Raw genomic sequence first — 19149 nt, 5'->3', positions numbered from 1 at the left:
GAGGGTAAAGGAAGGGAAGAACACCCCGATCGACCCTAATCATACATATAATATTCATTGTAACTGCCCGCCTGCAGGAACCTCTTATTAATACCAGCTACTCAATTATATTCTTTTGACTCATGACGTTACAGAAAGCAGCAAATTACAGATCAACAACTCGTGCATTCTTCCACCAACACTAGTTATACTTGATCGGAAGACTATACGCTGGATCATAGTGCATTGCCCAATACCCATCCCAGATAACTTTTGTGATTGGCCCAACCTGGCCATCGTTAACTGGCTTGTCGTCAAGAGTCGTGATAGGCATAATGCCGCCTGCCGTCGTACACATGAAGATCTCATCACAATGGTATGCAAGCTCAACTGGGATAGTCTCAAGACGAACTTCAATCTTGTTGTTCCTGGCCACGTCAATAACGCTCTTACGCGTGATTCCCTCAAGCACCCCCCGGTTAGGGGTGTAGAGAACACCATCCTTTATAAGGAAAATGTTGAAACCAGATCCCTCGGTAAGATGAGTATCCCCGTCAGTCAGGAAGGGATACGTAGAGCCGCGGTCCATGGCCTCAAACAGGCCTCTTGTCAAGTCGCCCCATTGAAGATTCTTGATGGTTGGATCCATCGCCCCAGGGGGAGTCCGCCGCACTGTCCGTGCAATAATGGCGCTACCACCAGTGTATTGTTTCTCAGGATCCATCACCCAAACATATGGTAGAACAAGCAGATATAGATTTGAATCAAGAAGATCCTCAGCCTTGGCTCCGCGCACACTTGTCATGCCCCGTGTCACGATAAGCTCCACGAAAGCGTCTTGAATGCCGCTCCTGACCATCATCTCGGTCAAGATCTCTTTGACCCTATCTGTCGAGAGAGGGAATCTCAGCCGCATTTTTTCACAGCTAGTAACAAGTCGTTGAATATGATCGTCGAGGCGGAAGAAGCGACCGTTCCAGACCGACGGGACGTCATAAGTGAGGTCACTGTGCATGAAGCCTTCGTCAAGCAAGGGTATACGGGCATCGTTGGGCTCAACGAACTCGCCTTCCACAAAGGCGATCCCCTTGGAGAAAACGCCATGATTCATCTCATGCTGCGCCTGGCGTGCACGGTATTCTGAAAAGATCTTGTCCATGGACGACATTGTAATTAACGTTCGAAATCGGGATATAGGGGAAACAATTTGATTTTAGGCTCAGTTGGTTGAACGCGTTGCTTGGAGAGCCTACAGAAATGTCTCAGTTTTCACTCAAGTATGTTCTACAATAAAAGTTTTAGATCTCCTTGCTTTATGATTTCGACACTGAGGAGGTCGAAAACGGTATATGATGTAATATATTACTCTGACTCTTTGGTTCCCGCGCATCACACGACCGGGTTCCATTCTGACAGCGGATCTAGACAGTGTAGGACAAAATCCTTTGATTTCAAGGCTTGTTATCCAACATATGATATGATACTTCTTGGTGTATGTCATTGCTGATCATGGGTCCTCCATTGCCTGCTCTAGGATGTTCGGACTTGCAGGAACCCATCACGCCCCCAATTGTCGCACGGAGCTACCTCTGTACGTAGCACGACGTAGAAATTCCCTAACCATAAGAGCTTCGTGCTTAATGCTACCACGGGCCTATTATCTTAGTAGTATCTCCTCAAAGTGGGTATATAATGAACCTCTTCTGTTTCATGTTTTCTACTGCTTTACGGATCGCAAGGGCTTGCCATGTTTTAGCGTAAATATTGATGAGGGGACGTGCTACCGTAATTAATTGTAGTTTTTAAGAAACGTAGAAGATTGAGGTACTTCCCAGACGCAGCAAGCCACCAAACTCTCGTTCGCGTGCTTCAAGGGCCATCTGCTGTCAACCTAGAGCTCTTGCATCGCCCCATCACTTTGGACACACGCCATTGTCTTGATATATAGCTCAATATTGGTTGACTATAATTTATAACAGAGATCGCAAGGTTGCAACTTCCTGCCGCCCTTTCCTTCGTTTTCCTCACCCTGCCCCCGTCGCGGCGACATTGTATAGGTCTTCAGTGCTTCCAGCTTCATAGATGGCCTGCACAGCATTTAGAACCGAAGCCCAAGTACCAAACGGAGCGAATGGAATCCCTTCTCGCTCGCAATACTCGACAAGACCTGGGGCAAAGGTAAGCATCCAGTAAAATCAAAGGGAAGATTTGGTCCAGCCAAAACCGACATACCCATTCCGCTTTTTGCGAATAGAATGTCCGTTTTGGATGCAGCGGACAGATCTGACACTCCATCCCCTGCGTAAAGTAAGATGGGACGATCTTGGCTTGGCAATTCACTGTATGGTCTGATTGCCAGGGATTTATCATGACCGAAATGACTGATACAATGAGTTAATTTCTTATCATCGGTGGCATTTAAGATAGGGATGCACTGGTTACCTGTTATCCCGGAAAGAGATCTCCCAGTCCCGCTTCATGATATAATCACACCCTTTCTCCTCCCCTCGACGAGGCTCAATGTCATTGGCCACCACATAAATATTCTCTGGTTTGCCGCCAAGTAATTTCTCCAACAATGCCTGTATTATAGGCGCCATGCCGGAGGACAGCACAACTATGGGAACCTCATGCTCTTTGGCCCAGTGATAGAAGGCGGTAAAGTGAGAATCGAATTCAATGTTCTCTTTGAGCGCTTCAAGACACATATCAAACGGCAGTTGCACGCTATCAAGCATGGTCTTAAAAGCCTCTCTAGTATAGTAACATTAATATCAGTCTCGAGATCTCCAAACAGGGCAACAGCCGTCCAAGAACAGCGCTAACTTACCTGAATGTTATCTTGCCTTGAAGCAGCTGCAGCTCGAGAACCTCTCGTTTTTGTCTTCCAAAACCATAATTATCAACCTATAAAGGACAGAATAGTGAACAAGCAGCTAACAGACAGCTACCGAAATCAAGGTGAATGGGCTAAGTACCAGGTAGTCATTGCCTGCAGGTGCATGTGAGACAGTGTTGACATATAACTTCAGGGAAGAATTTGTACAGACTGTCTTGTAGTGTGATGGTCCCATCAAAATCTGTAAAAAAAATCATCCTGCCATTTCCCTTCCAGTATGGAAGCTGGTCTCTCATGGTGTTCGTAACTACGCTGATTTCCCACTCAATTCTGGCCTTATTTTTCAAAGGGCGAGACGGCCTATATACCAGGCGCCGGGGACGGGTTGGAAGGTCAGAGGAGATGATAGTCAATAGCCGCAGTGCAGCTCTTAGAAAAAGAAAAAGGAAATTAGAAAAAAGAACCAAGAAAAAAAAAATATTAAAAAAAAAAAACTCGAAGTGGACAAACTTTTAGTGTTCTTCAAATTCATAACTGGTTTTCTTTGTTTGATAATAAACCTAAATCAGGGTGGCAGTTTTGTGTTGCACTAGTTACCCAAGTCGGAAATTCTGCAGCTTGGTGATTCAGCAGAAAACCATGGTTAGAACTATAGCCAATAATCGTGTAGTTCGCGTAACACAAAGAGTCGCCTGCTTTTTCTTAACCTGGCCTAAAGTGATAGCGCTCTGTCCTGGCCACCAAGGGTCCTTAAATGAGTGCAGATAACAGCCCATACATGGATACTAGGAAGATGTCACGATGACTGTCTTAGGATACAGGTATTCGTTCTAGGGATACAGTCAGCATGAACAAGGTGCATTGCACTTACAAATAAGTAGCCATCTTGATTATACCTCTTCGGCATAACCGCAATAGGTGTGTCTGCCATAGTTGGCTGCAGATACCTAATCTGCTCGGGAATTATTAGCCTGAAATTAGATTCGAGCTTAAGAGCACTCGGGTCTGCTGGGTGATACTTTCCATACTGGTCTTTCATTGATGTGCCCTTATTGGGATCTATGGCATCACGTGGAATTCCGGGAACAAGTACAGCTAGAGCCATGATGGACGATGGTTAGAGAGAAGAAATTCCAAGCCTCCAGGTTGTCATCATCAGTAGACTTGGTATTCTTATATTTAGCATTGGTATATGCGATATGACGACTCCTTTTGGAGCTATAGCCGGCCGATCTGTAGCCGAACCCATCTATAACCAACGCCGCCCTGACGCGTTTGGGGAACCCCGCATTCACCCCAGTCTCTCCCCCGCCTGCGCTCCCAACCGCCAATGTCAACTTGAATGTTAGCACTTTGAATACATCAGTCATGACCACAGGTACTGGACTACGGCTATATCGAGCGTGCATTCGGTGCCGGGAAAGGAAAACAAAATGCGACCTGTGAGAGTGACCAGCACCCCGGACGCACAACCAAATTGCGTGCTCTGACAGATTCCAGTCAAAGTACAGGACAGTCCGGAAAGCCTCCCTGTTTGAAATGTCATGTCGGGGGTTATGACTGCGTACTAGCCGGCTCGAGACGCGGAGGTGACTTCACCCGATTCAGAGCGCCCAACCCCCGTCGGCGACATCATGAATTCGGAACACTATACCTCAACGACGGCCAGAATACGCAAATCTACCAATCACAATCTCGGCCGATAGATTATCGTGGTGGTAATGATAGTAGTGAAAGAAGAAACCGGGAGGGCTCGACTGAGTTTAGTGATGAAAGAGCTTGTGACGGCATCTAGAATCCCCTCGAAGCCCTTCAGATTCTAGCTCAGGCTGCTGCCAGCAATGATCCGCCACATGGTGACATGGCTGCAGCCGCTGATACGGGGCTGCCCAGTCCTACAAGCACAGCGTCTATGACGATGTGTGGGAGACAACAGACAGCGACAGATGGTCCTTCTCGAGTAGGGCTGGAATCATATGGGCCCGTGGCGGATAGAATCCTGGACCCGAGGCTACTGGATCATCTCCTCCAGCAGTACGTTTAGAAGCTCCAGGAGAGATGGAAGGGATGTCGCCAGTATTAACAAGTCGTCTAGTTACGCCGAGCTCTATCACCCCTTCATGCCGATCGTCCCTGAGCATCTTCTTTCCCCCACAAATATCCACAGGACAGCCGTAGACGAGCCAATCCTTCTAACAGCAGTCTTGACCATCTCAACAAAAGACAGACCGGAATTGGTGACCTTGCACAGTGGTATCTGGTCGTACATGCAAGGCTTGCTTTTGGGTGTTGTGTTGGGAACATCTGCCCCACGGCATGTTGGGATTGTGGAAGGACTCCTGCTTCTGGCCGAATGGGTCCCCCACGTCAACATGGATCTCTCGAGCAAATCAACATCGGGTCTGGTCAATGACAACGAAGATAACGCAGCGTTGACTCTTGTCAGACTAGCTGTGCGGCAGGGGTCTCTTCTCCATCTCGACAAGTACTCTTTCCGAAGGGAAGATAAGAGAGAGTCGAAAGCACTCGCTGATCGAAAGAGACTGACTTGGACATGTAAGACCTCAGCATCGCCAAGTCAAGTTGTCGTTTCCCATATTAACAAGATACAGTCACTTATCTCTTCGATCGCCAGATATCAATCCGCATGGGCCAGGCTTTCTGGTGCCGTGGCCCTGGGCTATCAACCCATTTTACAGCCGACGACTATCCAACCCTGAAACCAAAACACGCGTACAAAGATGACTAGGCAGCCATTCTACAATCACAAGTAGAGATAACCACACTGTTCGGCAATGTCCATGATATTCTTTACGCATCAAAGAGTCGCACCGTCGGATTGATGCTCATGGGCGACTACACCAAATACCTAGACGACAGTGCGAAAGCACTGGCAGCTTGGAAGGACGCATGGAACAGCTTAAAAGTCACCCCCTACCTGAAAGCCCTTTTAATTTTACAGTACGAGTACCTGCGTCTCTATGTGAATGCTTTCACGTTCCAGGCTGTCATTGCAGGGCGACGGACAGAGACAGGTCATCAGGTGCTTCCCATGGCCAACCGGAGGCGTCATGCTTTTCTCATGGTGTGGTAGCTGCTCTAGCTGCTCCTTATGGGCGACACATATGCCTAGCGATCAATGCAGCGAGTAATCTCCTGAAAATTATCAATGAGCATTTAGACCATGTATGGCATCTTTACTACCTCCCCATTTGCTTCTATCTGTGAGTGGCCTATAGACACAACATTAGCTTCAGAACAGTCCTGCTGATCCACTGTCAATAGACACAAAATCTACTCAGCGTTTTCCTTTTCAAGGCGCACGCCCCTGGTGCAATCAACAATGAAGGCCACCAACGGTCTACGACCCTCGTGCAGTCATTCATCTCGGGGCTTGATGCTGCCGCAACGTCCGAACAACACATCGCATACCGCTACAGTAAGCTATTGTCGAGCCAGTGGTTCACAAAGACATCTCCGTGTTGACAAGGTGACCTCGCCGCCGCCGGACCGCGCATCAACCGAAACTCTGCCGCCTCAGCCCCGGCCCCTCACCAAGGCGAAAATACGCTCTATACAGGTACACTCAGAACCCAGACCCAGCAAGAGGGCGATGCAATGTTTCCCGAGGACCTCGCACTCAAAACGATATAAGGAACTTTAGAATCTGATATATCCTAACCATAATACTCAGCGACGTATGTATGCATGGTGCTACAGCTCACTCAACTGGCAGAAGACGAATTCCACTTAATTCTAAGCTCCCTGATCCCTGAATTTGGGAAGATTTGACGGTGTAGTATAGAGTGGTAGCCCGCTAGCTAGCTCGACATTGAATCAAGCCAATTTCCCTACAAATTATAGGGGGGCCCTCTTGCACCTCCCGGCAGATAAGCCGCTCCCAGCTCTCCACCATCAGGATTAGCAGCCCAGCCTTCTTTCCAATGCCCCTCCAACCAAGCCCCATCAAAGTTATCGACCTCGTCCCATTTCACCCTTTTCTTCCTCACCAGATTCCCACAATCGTCCTGAAAGACATGCAACACTCCTCCGCCACCAGCCCCAGTCTGCGCCTGCGCGTCCTCGATGAAGAAATGCGTCACCACGCAATCAGCCTGGTAGGACCAGTACCCCCTAGCAACTTCCTCTCCCCTACCCTGAGCGATCAATTCCCGTTCCGCTTCGAATGTGCTCTCCCTCTCCTCATCATCAAACCATTCCTCGAAGAATTTCCGCAGCTCCCTCTCCGCAAATGCGCGGTTCTCTGGCGTCGACGGATTCGTCACCCGCTCAGGGAAGAGCTCAAGAACACGCGCTATATCCGCATTCTCGAATAGTTCCTTGTCGTCAAAGACGAGCGAGTCGGCGCTGATCACTTGAGCACGCTCTACGTATAAGATCTCCCAGATATGCAGCGTTAATAACCTGTACCAGATTTGCTAGGCGCAGTCAGTGGAATTGCACCTAGCTAAGCGGAACAAAGAGCTGCTGAACATCAAACTAACACGGATATCTTATTACCCCGGATTATTGAGATATTCCAAGGATACAGGGATCATACCAGTCATCTGCAACGCCGCGAATGAATGGATGCTGTATTTGCAACTTTAAATAGTTAGTCCGATGAGCCAGAGATGCTACCACCGATTAAATGCCTCTGTGGGATGTCTCATCGGTTCTAAGAGTACTATAAACTTAATAAAATAGTAGCCCTGGCTAATTATATTATTTGTATAATCTATAATCTTTACGGTTAGTGGGACTATGTAAGTAAGCATATAATTAATAGCTGCTCATCAGGCAACTACCTATATTTTTAAACTAATATTACCAAGATTATCCTTGCCCTATCCATAATTACCAAGGCTGGTGTGCCGACTAGCAAACTTGCTGTTAGTATTATAAGCTACGCCCCCTCTTTGTAGAGTATAACACCAGGCTGTACCAGTCCCATGTGCACATACGCCAGCGGGAAATCTGGAACCTGTTAGCAAGGTTCGTGATTATCAAGTTTCTAATTGTCTCGGTGGTTAACAGGGAAGCAAGGTTTATAGCTAGGGCTTGCATGTCACTATGGTAATACTATGACCTAGCCCTCAATAGGTAATAATCCTAGTAGTTAAGAGAGTCAGCATCTGATTATACAAGTGAAGTAAGATCCCCTCGGCAAGAGGAATTCTTAATATATAGTGGATCTCCAGACGCATTGTTTTCCAATGGAAGTGAGGCAACCCCAAGCCACAATGCTAAACTAGAGCCGTTTTGGGTCCCCGCGAGAAAGAACTAATAATCATTAATAACTAGTAGTGCTCCTCCTCCCAAGTTGCTATAAAATCCTCTGGCAAGGTCTCGTATTGTATATTGACATGGCCCTCTGTGCCCTTCCTCCTGAGCTAGTCCTTCACATCGCGCACTTTCTCGATTACGCGAGCGAAATCAATGCCCTAGCCCGGACAAACCGCTATTTCTTCACTGTCTTAGACTGCCTTCTGTACTCTTTACACTCGCAAGAAGAAGATGGAGGCAGCCTCGCGCTGCAATGGGCCGCGACGCACGGCTCTGAGCCCGCCCTCCTCAAACTCCTAGCAATGGGTATCCAGCCAAGTATAGAGGCGATGCTACTCGCCTCCACATTCGGGCACGAGCAGATTGTCGCGCTTTTGCACGATCGCGGCGTGGACGTTAATTCTCAAGGTATGGCAGCGTGGCCGCCGGGGCTCTCCGTTGAAGAGACAGATTACGAGAATGGATGTAAGGGAACACCGCTGTGGCGCGCTGTGAAGCGGAGACGCGAGGACTGCGTTCGCCTCCTGCTTGACCGGGGCGCAGATGTCCAGTTCTCCATGTCAGAAGACGGGTACACGAGGGAGAATACACTGCTGGATCTGGCTGCACGAAAGGGGCACACGGCGGTGATGGGCATGCTGATCGACGCTGCCAGGAGAAAGTCCTTGGATCTCGCGCCGGAAAAGATGGTCGTATGGCTCGTGAATGCGATAGAGCAAGGGAATGCTGCGCTGACACGCGTGTTGGTAAACGCAGGCTGCGAAGTCAACGGCCCGTCTGCGTTATCCCCTCCTCTTTGGTTCCCTCATCATCTCAGCAATCCGCCCATTTTCACCGCGGCCAGCGAGGGGAGCCTCGAGATTGTTGATATTTTACTTGACGCAGGCGCAAGTCCATCCGCCGGAGATATACTCAGCGGCTCAACTCCAGTGGATACTGCCGCGAGCAATGGCCACGGGGAGGTCGTCAATTTGTTACTCGTCAAGGGAAGTAGGCCGAGCGCCGCTGGGCTCTTTTCCCTCCTTCACGGTAACAGAAAAGACATGTTCGAGCTCCTTCTGCCGTGGATAGATCTTGCCCAAATAGCTTCGAATGATGAATACGCGCGGGCGACTGTGCTCACCGCGGCAGCTGGATTCGGCCTGCTCCCTCTTGTCGCGCAACTAATCTCCCAGGGCTGGGACGCGAATGGGGCCCCAGCCGCTGATGGTTCTGTTTGGGGCAGGGGGAAAATGGGTAATGTCCGAATTCCTCTCGCCTGGGCTGCGCGGCATGGCCATCTAGACGTCTTCCAGCTCCTTCTGGAGCACGGGGCAGATCCCTTTTGCTTTCCAGGCACGGGCGCAGACGATGCTCAACCGAGCGGAATAAGCATCATCCTAGAAGCGGCCATCAACGGTGGCCACGCAGAAATTGTCTCCTATTTACTCAATCGCGGAGCCGACGTAAGGACAACCATAACACCATACCACGAGCCCATTCTCTTTCGTGCCATCAGAAGCGAGCCCATCTTCAAACTCCTTCTCGACCATGGCGCCGACCCTACCGTTCGCGGCGGAGGCAACAACCCGCTCGCTAGCACAGTCATCCGCCGCGGAACGCCAGAAGTCGTGCAATTGATGTGCGAGCGCGGTATCGATTTCAGCTCCCTGCGCACCTTTGTACCCATGAATGGCGGCAACGTCCCCGACCACGAGCTCACCCTCCTCGAACTCCTCGCAGAGGCAACAGAGGGCATCCCCCTGGTGCATACCTTGCTCGAGCACGGCGGTCTCAACCCCGACCCAGCCACAGACCCTCGACTAAACGCTTCTGCGCTGCTCGCGGCCGTGGGCCAGGCGAATCTCCCCTACCTGCGCGTCCTCCTCTCCCGCGGCTTCAACCCGCGCGAAACACCAGGCCTGGAGGCTCACTTACTCTGCGACGCTGCATCCCTGCCCCAGCCCGACAAGGCCGCTGTGATGTTAGACTTTCTCCTGGCTGAAGGAGAGCTGGACATTGAAGCTCAAAACGGTCGCGGGCAGACGGCGCTGCTGTATGCAATTGTTGGCGAGTTTTACGATGCCCCTGCGGACGCTGTCCCGCTGTTATTGTCGCGTGGCGCGAATCCTATCTTTAGGAATAGTGCTGGCGATTCCCCGTTGAAAGGGGCTTGTAGGTTCCGGAATACGGAGGCGCTAGAGGCGTTGCTGGGCGCTCTTGATACGCGGCAGGTCCCATTGCAGAGTATGGAAGGGCAGCTACGTGAGGCGATAGATATATTGAGGGAAGATTTGCGGTTTGAGTGGAGCGTGAAATATCTGAAGGTTCTGCGGCGGTTTTACTGGCGGCGGCGATATCCGTGTTAGCAACGGCGTTATTCTGATGTATCTATACATATTTTCTTGTTGGAATTATCTGTTGATCGAGGGTTGAATTTTGTGCCCTCCCCAGGATCCACTCGCCCTCTAGTTGTCAACTTTGACGAAGAGAATCCCAAGTCACACTCTATCTAATAGATGAAAAGAATGCTCCAACGTGCAAATGACCGGAATGCTTCGAGTATCACCAGGCATCCCGACACCGTGTCGCCGAATATTGTGTATATTTTGTCTTTAATATGCTCTATAAGCTGTGGATAAATTGCATATATTTGATAGAAAAGGTGCTTGTGAACTAAGAAATGACAGAGCCAAATTAATCGAACGATATACTCATCTACGACCACCTGTTTACTGCGATGCATACACCTACACCGTCCAACGGACAACCAGATCCTGCTGATGCCCCTCTCCACCCTGGCCTGGAACCTCATTCTCCAATAGCGTTTATACGCTAGGTCCAGGATGCCCAGGCTCGGTATCTTCTCCTTCATGCGTAGCCATCCCCGGTACCAGCATACTCGTACCAGTTTCGGTGTTATTCGACCTGTGGCAGAAATCATGGTACCTAAACGCCACAATAACAATTTTCTCCAGTAGATACAAAGACATGGGCACCGGGATCGCATCCATAATTGCGACAATCACAGGCTCCGCCATTCCAGGGACTCGATGCCCCTCCCTGGGCCATCGGGTTGGTAATCAGTGGAGAAGAAAACCAGATTGGGAAAACGGGGAGCTAACATTAAATGTGGGTGTAAGCTATGCTATGCTCTTTATCAATCTACGGGTCTACATTGGAAGTCGCGCTTGCTGAGGGTGGGAAGGCCCGCGGCAGATATAGAGAAAAGAGAAGAGTAGGAGCTACATGAATATTCAAACAGACTATGGTTTTTAAGACAAAGTGTAGGACTATAAAACTAGAGTCCAAGTTTCCTAAATCCGAAGCGTAAATAAGTTGTACCTTTCTTTATTTTCTTCTGCTTCTTCGTCTTCCTCTTCCTCTTCCTCTTTTCTTCCCCAAAACATACTGTTGAAGACAGACAAAGGCACCTCCATTAAGGGGCGTTGCAGCTAAACCGGAAGCATGATTGCACCAAGCCTCGAGCGAAGCCTAAAGGCCCCGTTCAGCTGTGCTCTATGTGCTGCATTCTCATTATAGGATCCGTAAAATCCAACAATTCTCCAACCCAAAGGCGCAGCAATCGTTTTAGCGGTACTTGACAGGTTGCCAAGCGATATCCTTTTGTTGGGATTCGATGTGATGATTTCTATACCATCAATTGCAGGGCGGTAATCGCCCTGAGCCGGGGTAGCACCAAAATCATAGGACTGGGAAGAGACTTGGACGGATTTTATATATTCACCGGGATCCAAGGTGAGGTTATTGGCGGTGATGATATTTTCAGCAGAGTAACCTTCGGAAACGAACATGTTTGCAGGGCTGGAGAACTGAGTTATGTAACCTGAAAAGTAAGGCAATCCTGTTGAGCGGAAGTTCGGAGCTCACAGTATGCTTATACTTGTCATGTGCCCAAGATCGGTAGATTTCTTGGGGAGGTGAACCAGGTCGGTCCAGGTCCCGTTGGAAACCTTAAAATTACCACTCAAGCCGCTGTGTAGGTACGTGCCGGAGCTTGCAATCCTGGGATGGGACGACCGGTGTCAATGATAATACACCAACCTAGGGGACATTCGCACGATGCGAGGGGGTTACTCACTGCGAGGCCATGGGTGATGGAGAAATCGCGGCAGGATCATTATACTTGCGAAGCCACTTCTGGACCTCAAGAGGTCTCGCGAGAAGGAGATTCCTGTCATCATAATAGACCTCGTTCTTCAAGACCTGGTCGACAAGATTGGACGGCGCATTGAAAAGGAGATACCACTTGTAAATATTTTCGTAGAGGCCTTTAAAATCCGGGTCATTTCGCTTGAGGATAAAATATTTGTGCTCAAGACCCGTCAAGTACTCTTGTAAGGTTTGGCCGTCGGAGCGCGTGGTGAAGAAATCGCGCAGGGCACGCATGCGCCAACCAGTACCAAGCGCCTGGTCCTTGAGTGCCTCCTTGAATTCCTCCCAGCTCAGCTCTTCAAGTTCGGAGCGATTCTCGGTAAACCAGCTGCGGAGACTCTCAGTGTCCCCAGAAGGACTGATTGCCCTGCCAGCTGCGCGGATCTTATCCTTATCCTCCAGGGTCGGCTCATCCTCAAAGATACCCTCGCACGTATTCAGCCAGCGAGCTATCTTCAGCGGCTCAAGGGTTCCATTGAGTGGCTCGAGGTTAACCATTTTGTATGGTAGCTCGTGGTTATACTTGACGAAGGCAAAACTGTCGATCAATCGCTGGTCTCGGGTAGGCAATGAAGTAGATCTGTACTCTGCAAATGGAAGACCGTTATATATGCTGGGTAAGACATCTGGTAGTTTCCGTGGGATCAGTTTGTAGACTCAATCAGCCACAAAGACCGTACACCGACGCCTTTGCAGGGTACCAGTATCAGCAGGTCATATGTGGCGATTCATTAAGCCAGCACATGTCTTCTCAGCCAGCCACTACACTCACCTTCTTTCAGAATCCGCGGAAACTTGGATACGTTGAGGAGGGTATAATAGCTGATGAAGTTGGAGATAATGTCTCATGGGTGGGGTAATTAAAGCGTCCTTGGCACATGCAACTGATCATTTTTAGACTCACTGGATACTGCGCCACTGCTTTCTGCCTGCTGTACTGCAGTCCTGACTGGTAACTATATCTTAGTTTGCGGCTGGCGTTGGTGTACAAATCGGCTGAGGGCCTTGAGGTGGGGTGAAGCTCCCCCAAGCTCTGAAGCCAGCCCTCAATCTTCTTCCCAAGGGGCAGCCTCTGCCATCAGAGGCGAGCCACCATTAACAGGCCCGAGAACCAGATTGTGTAGTTATTCCTTATTATTGACGTTCGCAACTGTGTCCTATTCACCACCTGGAGGAGTATTCGCACGGAAGGTTCATCGTTGCTGCAATCATATCCAGGGGGCCCGTCCCCTGTCTTGATTCAGATGGCGTCCATTGCAATGTTGCTTTAGCCTTCCCGCACAGGTATGTACGACCATGAATTGCAAGTGCCCAGGCCGTGTCGTGATCTGTTATTGGCCTTTACCCGTGGGATGTATTGTCTGAAGTTCAGCCAGCCATGTCCGAGCGGGGAATACCGCTGGCTGAGGATTAGCGAGTGCCCTGACATTCTTAACTCAGCATCAACTAACACCATTACTTTGAAGCCCTTCTAATAATTATAACACCCCAGTTCAACCGTCAGATGCATGTGGAGCAGGGGGTGAGGTGGCTAGCTCGTCGGAATAGCCTGCCATAGGGCTTCTCACAAACCTAGCCTGACAGGCAATCGCCAATGGACCAGTTGCTCCGCAGCTTGCGAAGGCATGATGTGCCGTCGAACCTATTGGCAGAAGTGAATTTTTTCGGGCAACATTGCAGGCGGCTGGTCATTAGCCAACGGCATAATATCCGAGACATCCTTGCGCCTTATATCTCCAATGGCCTTGGCCGATAGCTAAGCTCTAATCGGTATCCTTTCACACAAAGCCAAGAGAAGGGGATTGTCAGAACGTGGTAGTCAGCCGTGCTCCGGCGGTCTCCAGAAGCAGAGTTAGGTGGATTAATCAATCAATGGTTAATAGACTGGCACCTACCATCCTTGAGCGCACTCGAGCAGTCTGGTGGCTTAGGATGGATGAGGAATGCTGTTTCTAGCATATAGTAATGATCGCTGCAGCCCTAGCTTATAATCCCGCAGGTTTTGATTCCTTCCAACTGCCGCTGACCTCTGTATAGTAGCACCAATGATATACTGTAAAGCATCTATCCTTCACACATTCCTGTATGAGCAACATAACGTTACTTTATTTTACCCTTGGATTTCCTAGAAAATTGTTTCCGCTATGCTTGGAAAAGTGCCTTCATTCCAATCGCTTGATATGCCCCTCGTATTTCGCTCCTGGTGGCTAGCTGATAAAATACAATTCGCAGCCAGTTGTTTCTGCCGTTGGCTGAAAGGTCATCCCTGCTCACATCTTGAGAGCAGTAAGCCCCGCTCATTTCGTTCAGCTGGTGGCTGGCCGGCAATACACTGCAGCTGAGTTAGCCGTCCTGTTGGTATCAGATCCCCGCCCAGCCTTCCGATCTACTCTATACTTACTTTATTCTAATAGTAGTTTGTGGCTATCAGTTTATTAGAGTACTATATTCTATAAATTAAGCTAAACTTTAATATTTTTCTTATACCTGTCTGCGGGTTGTGCTTAGGTCTTAATGCAATCCGCGCAGTGTTTTAACTTTGGTTATAGCTAGCCCTAGGTGGCCATAGCCCTCGTAAGTAAGATAAAGCCCTTTAGTATATTTCCTCCTTTACCCTAATATAGGTATTTCTTTTTACTAAGCTTGACACTATTTCACCTTCTATACATAGGCATTGATATTCAGGAACTTAAAATAAATAAAATCAAGGTCTTTCCATCCTACTATATACACTATATGTTAATCTAATCTAGTAACCTTTTAAATAGGGTAAAGGAGGCGTCAAGAAGAGAAGCTACTAGAGATATCTAAAGTATTAGAGTAATATCCTGATTTAAAGAGAGCATGAGTAACTATGGTTAGGATAGAGCAGAATAATATTAAGCGCTTCTTAGGACTATCTAGGCTAGGCAAGGGAACTAACTCTCATGTCATGAAGGCAATCCCAAGTAGTCAACACTCTCGCTGTTGCTTGCCGACGAAGACGCTCTAAGTGTGATTTCAAAAAAAAAAAAAAAAAAATCTTTTTGCCCTGTTTCTTTCAAAGGCCGCACTTCTTTAAAAGGTTGTTCAACCTCTGTTCAATAATATGGGCTGGAAACAATAAGATTCATCAGACCACAAGCCGGATATAGAGGCACAGATACACCATGGCGGACCAGTCATCCTCTTCCAGCCGGAGAACGAGTATACCCTGTGCTACGACGGGCCGGCATATACGCAGGTGAACAACTATACGCTGAATATGCCAAGTCTTGCATGTCTGGACAAGGAGTATGTGGCCTACGTGCAGCTGGAGTATCGCAAATGCGGGGATCAAAGTACTCTTTATTGTCAACGACGCTCATCCCGTTGGGAACTTTGCTCCTGGGACGGGGACTGGAAAGGGGGTATTTATAGTTTTTATTCCTACCCAATGGGTCTGGGTCCTGGGGGTACTTCTTCTAGTATCTATTGACTATCTTTTCCATACGAACAGCTGGGACAGCCACGGACTCGTCAGACTGGTCATCACGGAGGAACCCATTGCTTGCGTATAGCAGCACGACACAGGATTAAATGAGTGGATAGGCGCCGTTTTCTATCTCCGAGTTCCAAGGTGGGACAACTGATCCATGGTAAGTCATCTTGATAGTATTACACAGGGCCATAACCTATAAGTCTTAAAACTTTATTATTATTCCTAACTATAAAAGAATAGTAGAGGTAAAGACTTATGGCAAGCCACGACCACTGACTAACCTATCCGGGGCCGCCAACAAGATACCTGCGCCACGAGGTGCTGATATTTTTATTACCCTTGTCCATGGCATCTGGCTTTTCGCGTTCCGGACTGTGTTTTGGGCAACATCTATGTCGGAGAATCTATGTAAGCACTTAAATTGGCTGGGGAAGATCGCCGCGTGGGGTGATGTACCTTGCGGCGCAGATATGATGGTAAACGTGTACAAGAATCGAAAACCAAACATAGGGAGCTATTTACCCAGAATAGACAAGCATCAGGGATACAGCAGTCAGCATGAGGGCCCTCACTCGTACTTTTCACTGTCGTAGGTGAAGATGGAGATTATCAAGTCGTCCACCAAACGCAATCCCCGCAATGGCTTAGTCAGCCACGTCCCTTTTTGCGGGGCTTCTGTGTTGCTTTTCTGATGAGAATCCCTCGTCAGTCTGGAGAACTCATTTCACGCGGAGAGCAGCCCTCGAAACCATGCCGGATAGGAAGATCATTTGAGTCACTTGTCTATCAGATTGCCTTGCCCGCCGCGACGGCCCACCAGTAGCTGACGAAGATGAATTCTCGGAAACGGCTCCGAACCTCGTATGCGGTCAGTAACACGCCGCGACCTCGTCTGCTTCAAGTCGGCTCCGCGCTTGCCTGCTGATGCGCAACAATATTTTAGTGTGACATTTGCAGAGTGCGTAAAATCCGGTAAGCCCTCCGGCTATCCGCCGTCTTCGAGTTGGTCCGCTGAATGGATTGATCTAGGTGCGATGGGAAAACCCCTTGCGGCTCATGTCAAACGTCTGCACAGGGCTGCACATATGGCGTGGAGGCTTCATCGTGAGTTCCGTAAAATTTCATCTTCTTGGTTCCAAGGCGGGCTAACTTATGTAGAAGAGGGAAAACCGACATCATACTGGAGAGGGTCGAACACGTGGAGGCTCTCCTAAATAACCTGAATGCGAAGCTTGTATGCTGCAGTTCCATAAATCTTGAGCTTTTTTGACTGATTATTGTTCGAGCTTTTAGGATTCAAGTGTCTCTGCGTTGCTCTCTTCCCAAGGAAGTACGCCGCCTGTGGCGTTGAATGGCACGTGGAGCCATATATCCCCTTCGCACGACAGCACACAGAGCATCGACAACGCCGTCCTAAGATTCCACACATCGGCCACAGAATCTATTCTTCAATGGCCGTACCTCGCTTCATTCACCTCACTAAAAGATGAGTATATGCCAATCTCCCAACTGGAACAATCGCGCCCCCCATTTCGGCACAAGATGAGAATATCATATCCGCGCCTTAACAGGGATGAAGTCACCACCGTGCTGGATGTGTTCTCTCAGACGGTCAACTTTGTGTTTCCAACCGTCTCTGTGGACCGAGTGACGCGCTGCTTGTCTTCTATAGTGGATGCTAGTGTCATGCAGGACGACAACACAGATGCGTGTTTGAGCTTAATGATGATAGCATTAGGCTGTGCTAGTCAAACTGTCTCTCGCTTGCGCAACACCGACTTCACTGTTGAGGATAAAACCTGGTGTGCCTCGCGCCGCGCGTTGGGGGATCATTTCTTTGACTTGGCCATGATGAGGGTGCCGTCGGCACATACGGATACCACAGGGACGGCAGTGCACTGTCTCTTCTTCGTCGGGTAGGCTTAACCTTCTTTCGCATGATTTGTTTGCTTTGTAAGGGTAGCTAACCGGATTCATGCCAGATTATACTTTTGCTACCTTCGTCGACCCTTTCAAGCCTGGGAATACATAAACGCTGCCTCGGCGAAATGCCTCCTGCTTCTGACCTATCCCAATCCTGTCTCAAGCGACGAGAGCATTGAGCATTTGAGGAGGATATTCTGGGCGTGCTATATTATTGAAAGGTAACGAGACCCTCTGTATTCACATGGCCCTCAGGTAGTTTGCTTATAACTATAAGTGATTATATCGCTGAGCTATCCGCCCTGCCCACCTCTGGAATCGCACCTGTCGAATCCCAGGTCCCGCTGCCAGGCAACTATCGTACACACCAAATCCCCCACGACCAAGAGCAAGCGTCTTTATACTTCTTGGCATGTATCTCCATCCGCCGGCTTCTCAATCGCGTGCACCAACTCCTCTACGACAACACCGACGGGGTCGCTAGCCATCCCGAGCGGTTCCCGCAGGTCGCCGCTGAGCTAGATCAGCAGCTCAGCGCGTGGAGAGAAGTCCTCCCGCCATCAGTGTCATTCCCGCTGGACAATCCAAATACTGAGAACAGCAATGTAACCGACGCTGCGGGTTTCTTGCGCTTACGGTTTCTCGGCTGTCGGAGTGTCATCTATCGCCCGTATCTCACCTTAGTCCTTAGTGGCGAAGGAGTAGATCCCGCGACGGGCGAAATCAGCTATGCTGCGTGGGAAGGGAGTAAGAACTGCATAGAGTCGCTCTCCTTGTTGGTGCAGGCGCTCGACGGATTTCCCCACCAGGTCCTTATTGATACGTGGCAGTCCTCATTATCGTCAGTTGCATTGCTTTTTTTTTCACTCTGTTCGTTACTTCCTCGACGAGATGGACCTGCTAACACGCTTAATAGATATACATGCTCCATGCTAATCCTGCTCGCCGCGGCAAACAATCCAGCTCTTCGCCCCCTAATTACCGACGAAGTTCTGGGCGCGGGTAAACGATTAGTATCCCTATATCAGAAATGGGAGGGCGCAACTGGAGGCCCGGGTTCTCCGACGGTAGAGCAGAACATTCGCCTTATGGGTGACATTCACAGGTATATCAACGAGCTGTATCTGCTCCCGTACGTGTAGTATACGGGATGATCCGCACCTTGCTTTTGGGATTCCACCTTTGTTGACTTCATTTCCATACCGCGCTCAGCCGGAAATGATCGAAGCCGATCAAAAAAGTCGCGCCTCACGTCTTCGGACGCCAAGGCATTGCTTGCTTGCCCAAGCAAGTACGGATTGAGTTCACTTGAAGCCTCACGACTTGTGTGCTAAGGACACCCGTAGTTCTTTACAAATGACACACCATGAATGAGCAGCCTAGGTTAATGGGGATTGCAACGAAATTCATGCCTCCGCCGTGGCTCCTTATAGAAAGCCTTTAATTGGCCTACTAGCACCTACCTAGGTAGTAGCAAGGTAGTGCGTGTCGCAACCTACCTTGAACG

At 49.2% G+C, this 19149-nt stretch overlaps 7 protein-coding genes across 7 annotated transcripts; 3 read left to right on the top strand and 4 right to left on the bottom strand.

Moving 5' to 3' along the window:
* Positions 1-123: 123 nt before the first annotated feature.
* BJX68DRAFT_245189 (aminotransferase class IV) lies at positions 124-1247 on the bottom strand. The gene has a single exon (XM_071041460.1). The coding sequence runs from the start codon at positions 1145-1147 to the stop codon at positions 182-184; it is 966 nt and encodes a 321-aa protein (XP_070894781.1). The 5' UTR covers positions 1148-1247; the 3' UTR covers positions 124-181.
* A 642-nt stretch (positions 1248-1889) lies between these two features.
* Positions 1890-3114, bottom strand: BJX68DRAFT_278558 (HAD-like domain-containing protein; the record flags this gene model as incomplete). Its single annotated transcript, XM_071048564.1, has 6 exons — positions 1890-2146; positions 2212-2360; positions 2422-2733; positions 2810-2886; positions 2958-2971; positions 3030-3114. The coding sequence occupies 6 exons, from the start codon at positions 3112-3114 to the stop codon at positions 2004-2006; spliced, it is 780 nt and encodes a 259-aa protein (XP_070894780.1). The 3' UTR covers positions 1890-2003.
* Positions 3115-4186: 1072 nt separating this feature from the next.
* BJX68DRAFT_257999 (Zn(II)2Cys6 transcription factor) lies at positions 4187-6304 on the top strand (the record flags this gene model as incomplete). Its single annotated transcript, XM_071043450.1, has 8 exons — positions 4187-4260; positions 4319-4584; positions 4627-4852; positions 4914-5374; positions 5431-5487; positions 5572-5853; positions 5913-6042; positions 6121-6304. 8 exons carry the CDS (start codon positions 4187-4189, stop codon positions 6302-6304), a joined length of 1680 nt encoding a protein of 559 aa, XP_070894779.1.
* Positions 6305-6669: 365 nt separating this feature from the next.
* Positions 6670-7386, bottom strand: BJX68DRAFT_271003 (uncharacterized protein; the record flags this gene model as incomplete). The annotated part of the gene is made up of 2 exons (XM_071046849.1): positions 6670-7257; positions 7369-7386. The coding sequence occupies 2 exons, from the start codon at positions 7384-7386 to the stop codon at positions 6670-6672; spliced, it is 606 nt and encodes a 201-aa protein (XP_070894778.1).
* Positions 7387-8166: 780 nt separating this feature from the next.
* Positions 8167-10459, top strand: BJX68DRAFT_245188 (ankyrin repeat-containing domain protein). Its single transcript, XM_071041459.1, has one exon. It carries the CDS (start codon positions 8185-8187, stop codon positions 10450-10452), a length of 2268 nt encoding a protein of 755 aa, XP_070894777.1. The 5' UTR covers positions 8167-8184; the 3' UTR covers positions 10453-10459.
* Positions 10460-12181: 1722 nt separating this feature from the next.
* BJX68DRAFT_271001 (uncharacterized protein) lies at positions 12182-12757 on the bottom strand (the record flags this gene model as incomplete). The annotated part of the gene is made up of 1 exon (XM_071046848.1): positions 12182-12757. The coding sequence occupies one exon, from the start codon at positions 12755-12757 to the stop codon at positions 12182-12184; it is 576 nt and encodes a 191-aa protein (XP_070894776.1).
* A 3663-nt stretch (positions 12758-16420) lies between these two features.
* On the top strand, positions 16421-19027 carry BJX68DRAFT_245185 (uncharacterized protein). Its single transcript, XM_071041458.1, has 8 exons — positions 16421-16587; positions 16663-16691; positions 16749-16823; positions 16878-16953; positions 17013-17635; positions 17702-17863; positions 17920-18483; positions 18559-19027. Exons 1-8 carry the CDS (start codon positions 16552-16554, stop codon positions 18782-18784), a joined length of 1791 nt encoding a protein of 596 aa, XP_070894775.1. The 5' UTR covers positions 16421-16551; the 3' UTR covers positions 18785-19027.
* The last annotated feature ends 122 nt before the right edge of the window (positions 19028-19149 follow it).

This window comes from Aspergillus pseudodeflectus (assembly GCF_044049435.1).
Source record: "Aspergillus pseudodeflectus strain CBS 756.74 chromosome Unknown BJX68scaffold_55, whole genome shotgun sequence".
In the NCBI taxonomy this organism is placed as follows: domain Eukaryota; kingdom Fungi; phylum Ascomycota; class Eurotiomycetes; order Eurotiales; family Aspergillaceae; genus Aspergillus; species Aspergillus pseudodeflectus.
Note: the sequence above shows the minus strand (reverse complement) of the source record. Positions and strands in the feature narration are given on the sequence as shown.

What these genes read in the sequence shown, in the direction of transcription:
- BJX68DRAFT_245189 (XM_071041460.1), bottom strand. Translation starts at nt 1,147, where the DNA reads ATGTCGTCCATGGACAAGATCTTTTCAGAATACCGTGCACGCCAGGCG.
- BJX68DRAFT_245188 (XM_071041459.1), top strand. Translation starts at nt 8,185, where the DNA reads ATGGCCCTCTGTGCCCTTCCTCCTGAGCTAGTCCTTCACATCGCGCAC.
- BJX68DRAFT_245185 (XM_071041458.1), top strand. Translation starts at nt 16,552, where the DNA reads ATGAATTCTCGGAAACGGCTCCGAACCTCGTATGCG. An exon ending in TATGGCGTGGAGGCTTCATC is followed by an intron (nt 16,824 to 16,877) that starts GTGAGTTCCGTA and finishes TAACTTATGTAG; the next exon opens with AAGAGGGAAAACCGACATCA. An exon ending in ATAACCTGAATGCGAAGCTT is followed by an intron (nt 16,954 to 17,012) that starts GTATGCTGCAGT and finishes TCGAGCTTTTAG; the next exon opens with GATTCAAGTGTCTCTGCGTT.